This window comes from Strix aluco, chromosome 36 (assembly GCF_031877795.1).
Source record: "Strix aluco isolate bStrAlu1 chromosome 36, bStrAlu1.hap1, whole genome shotgun sequence".
Taxonomy (NCBI): domain Eukaryota; kingdom Metazoa; phylum Chordata; class Aves; order Strigiformes; family Strigidae; genus Strix; species Strix aluco.
The window spans coordinates 773,277-780,544 of record NC_133966.1 but is presented as its reverse complement, the minus strand read 5'-3'; the positions used below and the strand labels follow the sequence as shown (position 1 = coordinate 780,544).

Genomic DNA, 7,268 nt, shown 5'->3' with positions numbered 1-7,268 from the left:
TGTGAGCACTGACAGGGAGGAGACTTGGAGACAAACATCTCCCACAGAGACAGCTCCAGGCAACAGAGAACCAGGTGACCCATCTGCATCACTCTCTGCTCAGATGTACGGGGAAGGAGAGAAATGTTTGGAACAATGGACTTTGAGACTGGACTCTTCTGAGCTCACAAAATTCAAATTCTTCTCCAAAGTACATTGTTAGTGAGATCATCCTCCAGCAGAGAGAGGTGTAATAAGCACAGGGCACCTGCATGGTGACCGGCAGGTCACTCGTGGGCAGACCATCTTTCCTGACTGCACGAGGGCACAGGGAGCCCTTTTGCCCCTCAGGGCTCCCCTGTCATCAGGCTGAGAGCAATACAAGAGATGTTGTCTTCTGCCCCTTCAAAGAAAGTTGCCCTCAGCAACACAAACCTGAGCTTATAAAAAGGAGTTGAATGAAGTTTCTCCAAAGAAAGAGTAATAATTTTGAGGGGATTTCTTGGGAAATAGCATAGGATTGACTCAAAAAAGTCTGCCCACACTAGTCAATGTCTTCTTCTCTTTCAACAGTGCCACACGCCCAGAGTGAACAAATGTCCAACAGCAGCTCCATCACTGAATTTCTCCTCCTGCCATTTGCAGACACACAGGAGCTGCAGCTCTTGCACTTCTGGCTCTTCCTGGGCATCTACCTGGCTGCCCTCCTGGGCAATGGCCTCATCATCACCGCCATCACCTGTGACCACCACCTGCACACCCCCATGTACTTCTTCCTCCTCAACCTCTCCCTCCTCGACCTGGGCTCCATCTCCACCACTCTCCCCAAAGCCATGGCCAATTTGCTCTGGGGCAACAGGGACATCTCCTACTTGGGATGTTCTTCACAGCTCTTTTTCTTTCTCTTCTTCATTGGAGCAGAGTTTTCTCTCCTCACCATCATGTCCTATGACCGCTATGTTGCCATCTGCAAACCCCTTCACTATGGGACCCTCCTGGGCAGCAGAGCTTGTGTCCACATGGCAGCAGCTGCCTGGGCCAGTGGTTTCCTCAATTCTCTCCTGCAGACTGCAAACACATTTTCTATACCACTGTGCCATGGCAACACCCTGGACCAGTTTTTCTGTGAAATCCCCCAGATCCTCAAGCTCTCCTGCTCACACTCCTACCTCAGGGAAGTTGGGCTTATCATGGTTAGTGCCTGTTTAGGTTTTGGATGTTTTGTTTTCATTGTGGTGTCCTATGTGCAGATCTTCAGGGCCGTGCTGAGGATCCCCTCTGAGCAGGGACGGCACAAAACCTTTTCCACGTGCCTCCCTCACCTGGCTGTGGTCTCCCTCTTTATCAGCACTGTCATGTTTGCCCACCTGAAGCCACCCTCCATCTCCTCTCAAACCCTGAACCTGGTGGTTGCGGTTCTGTACTCGGTGGTGCCTCCAACATTGAACCCCCTCATCTACAGCTTGAGGAACCAGGAGATCAAGGATGCCCTGAGGAAACTGATAACTAGATGTTTTTCTGAAACTATAAACTGCTCATCTTCTGCTGCACAGCAGTTATAATATAACTCATTACAGGCCCAGCCTGTCTTGTGTATTTTTTGTTGTTGGTGTTGGTATTTTACTTGTAATGATGTTGTCATTCCCTTTCTAATTCACTGTCTGCTTTTCTTTTCTGACTGAGTGGCTGCGTAAATGAGGAGCCATGATCTCTGTGTGTTTAAATAGAAGAAAGGGCCTGCAGTGACTTTTTTTTATGAGGTCCTTCTTCCAAGACCGTTATGGAACTGCAAGGACCATTTCTGTGTGCAGTGGTGGAGGGGAAGAGAGTCCCAGCATGGCAGCCCTGCCAGGGAGCACTTGGTCTTCCACAGATGTTCTCTTTTCACTTCCACACTCTCCTCACCCCTTCAGTTTGGTGTAAGGCCTGAGTGCTCTGGCAGCTTGGTCACACTCCTGCTGCATGGCAGTTCTGTGACCGCAGGCAGGGACAGGCAATGGGCACTTCTGTGACAGAGCCGGCCTCCGTAAGAGTGGTTCCATCATGAAAGCGGATCTCCTCAGGGCAGTGCCTGAAGGTTGAGCTCTTCTTCCAAACCTGATCTCAAGAACATGCCCATGAAAGTGGCCCGCAGATGAAAACACCAGTGAACAGGTGAACAGTGTGATTTGCAGGGTAGGAGCACGCAGCAGTGTCCTCGCCCAGCCAGGCCGCCTTGGAAGACTTGAAGGTCCAGGGTCTGTCCTGTGCCCATGTTCATGGGACACACTGGGGAGGCTGCCTGTGCTGGTTTGGCTGAGATAGAGTTAATTTTCTTCCCAGTAGCTGGTATGGGACTGTGGTTTGGATTTGTGCTGAAGACAGTGTTGATAACACAGGGATGTTTTCTTACACACAGTCAAGACCTTTTCTGCTCCTCACCTCCCCCCCCACCAATGAGGAACCTGGGGGTGCACAGAGAGCTGGGAGGGGATACAGCCAGGACAGCTGATCCTGAATGACCCAAGGGATATTCCAGCCCATATGACGTCATGCTCAGCAGTATAGCACTGGGGGAAGGAGGAACGTGCAGATATTCGGAGTTATGGTGTTTGTCTTCCCAAGTCACTGTTACACTTGATGGAGCCCTGCTGTTCTGGAGATGGCTGAACCCCTGCCTGACGATGAGAAGTGGGAATGAATTCCTGTGTTGTTTGCTTATGTGTGTGGCTTTTACTTTACCTAATAAACTGTACTACGGGACCCTCCTGGGCAGCAGAGCTTGTGTCCACATGGCAGCAGCTGCCTGGGCCAGTGGTTTCCTCAATTCTCTCCTGCAGACTGCAAACACATTTTCTATACCACTGTGCCATGGCAACACCCTGGACCAGTTTTTCTGTGAAATCCCCCAGATCCTCAAGCTCTCCTGCTCACACTCCTACCTCAGGGAAGTTGGGCCTGTTTACTTTTTGGGTGTTTTGTTTTCATTGTGGTGTCCTATGTGCAGATCTTCAGGGCCGTGCTGAGGATCCCCTCTGAGCAGGGATGGCACAAAACCTTTTCCACGTGCCTCCCTCACCTGGCTGTGGTCTCCCTGTTTCTAAGTACTGGCAAATTTTCCTACCTGAACCCCCCCTCCAACTCCTCCCCAACCCTGGATGTGGTGGTGTCATTTCTGTACTCGGTGGTGCCTCCAGCATTGAACCCCCTCATCTACAGCATGAGGAACCAGGAGATCAAGGATGCCCTGAGGAAAGTATATGAATAAACATTATTCCAGCATTAATAAGGTGCCTGCCATTCTCATAGAACTCCCAGGAATTCAGTAAAATCTGAGGTTATCATAGTTTCTTCTGTTCTTCTATTTTGTATTTGTTTGCTACGCTTGTGATAATATTAATTGTAATTACATATTATTCATACAACTTCTTCTTAGGCTTTGCACTATTTTTTTTTTTTTCCTGTCCAGTAAGCCTCCCGTACAGGAGGAACCAGGCTCTTTGCATAGCTAAAGAAGCCAGAACGTAATCATTTGCCTCTACTCTCATCTCTTAGATCTCCTCTGGAGCTGGGGGCCCAGCCCCAGCAGGCAGAAGGGATTCAGGAGCCAAGGGCCCAGCTGCCCCATGGAGGAGCAGCCTCAGTGCCCCTTGGGGCTGTCCCTCACTGCCTCGGCGGGCACTGCCTCTCAGCTGCCTGTGAGCTGGGGCAGCAGCAGGACATGGCCTTTTCAGTGCTGGGCTCTCCTCAGATTCACACCATCCTGCTGTACCCTTGGATTTGTGTCACCCCCAAGCTCTTGTGTAGCTTTCAGCAGTCCCATTGTGACCACAGTGGCACCCCTGTGGCTGCAGGCAGGAGCAGGCCATGTGAACCACTGGGTCAGAGCTGGTCTCCATACCAGCAACACCATAACAGTAGAGGCTCAGTAAATGTCACAGCAAAGACACTTCCATCGTCTTTGAAAGGCCATGGAGCTAGGGGGCAGTCCCTGATGACTGGCAGCACCCAATCATTGCATGTACCTATCAAAAAGTTCCAACGGATGAACAGGGGAGTGCAAGACTGTGCTCCAGAGCATGTCCACTCCTAGCACAATTCTTTGATGTCTGAAAAAGAAAGTGACTTAATTTACCCAAGAGAGATTGGACCTGGTCATCTTCTTTGCTTTCCATGAGGAAAGGACAAGACTGCTAGGTATGAGGAGAGCAGGGTTTATATTTTATCTGCGGGTCAGTAAAATTTTCAGCATTGTCCCACAGAATATTCTTGTGCTCAAGATAGGATATTATGGTGTTTATGGATGAATAAGCAGGTAGGTGTCACGTCCTGCTCAGACAAGGGAGACAAGTGACTCAGATTCACAAATCCCCAATGGAGCGGACAACAAGTCTCCAAGTCCAAGCATTTATTAACTACCCACAATGTACTAATTGAACACACGATAGTTGGCTAAGTATATAGCAAGTTGTGGCAAGCAATACAATATGCCTTGCATTTCTTAATGGAAAAGGGAAAAGAGGGAGATAGTGGGAATGGGAGATACAGATCACAGGTCTGGGCTTCTGCACTGATCCCACCGGTGAGGGTTCCAGAAGGCACAGGAGGCAGCTGTCATTTTCACTTGCATCCTTCTTTGCTTCACTGCACTCTGCAGAGGTCCCCCCTTTCTTCCCCTCCCTTGATTTCTACACACTTCCCTTGGGTCCATCCCCTAGGTCGACCCACATGCCTACGTATCCCATGTACGGGGAGGGGTGAGGTGTTTCATGGGATGATGTAATTAGCATGATCATGTTAGCCCTCGTTAGCATATTGAGGGGTGTTAACTTGAATATGCTTTTCATGGATAATGAAGAAAAGGTCATTCACCGGACAGATGGCCCTTGAAATTTGTCCAGGTGCACCAGAGCAGAACCGTCCTGTCTCCATAGGGCTCCCTCCTCCAGCCGCATCTTGTGTTAATCGGGCAGCCTCATCAGCTTCAACTTCCACAGAATGCACCCTGTGACTCATTTTTTTTGTCTTGTGAGTGTTTGAGGCATTTCTTCGATCAGCCTCAACTTTTGCTTTCTCAGGCTGTTTTTCTTAGTTTCTCACAGGCCTGGTTTCTCATCTCCCACATCCCACCCCGTGACTCAAACACTCCAAGTTCTTCTTTGACCGCTGTGATCTCAAAAGGTATAGGGAAAAGGAATAGAGAAGGTGAGAGAGCATATATCTAACTGCTGCAAGGCATAGTATTAAAGGCAAAAATTTGCATAATATCACAATACTAATATTTACAAGCCATCTTCCCCACACCATGAGTCCTGAGGATCCCAGTGATGTGACCCATGACCCAGGGTTCCATCCATCAAACCAGTCAATTGGTTAAAGTTCTCTGTTCCTGTTGGTAATCTTCTTCATCATGGCACGGTCTCCTCTATAGAGGTGGTGGCATTGTGCATGGTGATATAACATTCTCCCTCAGTTAGATTCAGCACACCGCACAGTCCATGTTCCTTCAGCAATGCTAGCCGGATTCTGCAACGCCATCTTATATGCTTGTTGGGTCTGCACCTTTAATTCCCTAAAGGCATACCTTGTTCGTACATATAATTGCTAAGTTAAATTTTCTAAAACTATTTGAGGTTACACAATCACATTATCAGGTCTATAAGGATTTAAATGGGAATACAATTTAATATTCAGGTACAATTCATTAATGCTTAATTTGTGGGATCAGACCCCTTCAGCTAGTCTTTGATTACTTCATCTTGCTGTTGATGGATGTGGTGTTGTCAGGACCACATGCAGTTATACGAGCGAGCACTGTAATCTGTTTGGTATTTGCAAGCACCAGTTTGCAGTCACAGGTGGCTCACAGGCTTCCTTTATTTTGGAGGTGATTCCCAATAAGGTAACTTAAGGCACAACTCCAGGTTAACCTTCTAATAAGTGAACTCATTAAATGTACCTGTAAAATTTCCTGGATTGTTGATTGTAATTGATTGGCAATGATTTATTCCACACCCAGCAGGTATGATTCCACAAATTATATAAGCAGATTACAAATAATAACTAGCTGATAATGCCTACAACCATTGAAAGTGCTAAAAGTAACATAGGTCTCCTGTTGTCCAGGATCTGTAAAACACATATATGCATAACAAACCAATAATGGTTAGAAAGAAGGGACAATCCCCCTCGTATTGATGCGGTATTCTTTCCCATGGGCATCAGTAGCCACCCACGAACAAATATTGATGGGAGTTTTTAGGGTTAGGGGTACTTGCCCCACGGTGGGCAATTCTACTAGAACAGGTTGTCCAGGATAATGGAGCGGGTTTGCAGGGTCTTTAGTCTCTTTTTTCTCGGTGAATATGGATGGAGGCTTAGGACAGAACGCCGTAAGTCGTGGGCACCCATTAATTCCCCACCGGCTGTTTATCCTCATTACTGCGTCTGGCACCCATTGTGGCCATCCTGGTTCGAGGGGTTTTAGGGCCTGCTTTAGAAGTCCATTGGTGCGTTCCACAATCCCATTTGCTTGGGGATAGTATGGAGTATGGAAAATCCACTGAATTCCTTCTTCTTGAGCCCACTCCTGAACCACCCCGGCAATAAAGTGAGTACCACTGTCTGATTGGATTGATTTGGGTTTAGACAAGCAGCTAAACCAGCGTTTTAACCCCTTCACCATATTTTCTGCAGTTGCTCGAGATACAGCTTTTCTTTGGGTTAGGCCCGACACTATTTCCACCCCCACCAATACAGAGCGTTTTCCCTCGGAGAGCCGGAAAGGACCAATATAATCCACCTGGTTGTTTAGTAGGTGGGCAGGGTGATTTCCTGACTGGGTCTGTCCCACTGCAGCAGCATCAGAGCCACCAATCAGAACATCATCAATATATTGATATATCCTGACCCCTTCCCTAGGAGGGATTTGAGCAAGCTCCTGCGCTAGTGCATAATGAGTGATGGTCGACGAATGGCAATATCCCTGGGGGAGACGTGTAAAAGTAAATTGCATGCCTTCCTGTGTAAAGGCAAAGTGATCTCTGTCTGCTTCCTGTATGGTTGCAATCAGTTCAGCTATGTCAGGTACTGCAGCTGTTAGAGGACCTGTATTGGCATTTAATCGCCGATAGTCAATTGTCAGTTGCCACTTTCCATTAGGTTTACGGACTGACCACACTGAGGAATCATAGGGTGAGTGAGTTGGAATGATCATCCCTTGCTCCCGCAGCTCTGCTATTACCAGAGCGATCCCCTCCCTGGCACCTAACGGTAAGGCGTAAGGTTTAACATTAACAATTTTAGAAGGA

General features: G+C 47.9%; 1 protein-coding gene across 1 annotated transcript; it reads left to right on the top strand.

The window, feature by feature from the left end:
• Positions 1–560: 560 nt before the first annotated feature.
• On the top strand, positions 561–1,541 carry LOC141917270 (olfactory receptor 14J1-like). The gene has a single exon (XM_074810373.1). It carries the CDS (start codon positions 576–578, stop codon positions 1,539–1,541), a length of 966 nt encoding a protein of 321 aa, XP_074666474.1. The 5' UTR covers positions 561–575.
• The last annotated feature ends 5,727 nt before the right edge of the window (positions 1,542–7,268 follow it).

What these genes read in the sequence shown, in the direction of transcription:
- LOC141917270 (XM_074810373.1), top strand. Translation starts at nt 576, where the DNA reads ATGTCCAACAGCAGCTCCATCACTGAATTTCTCCTCCTGCCATTTGCA.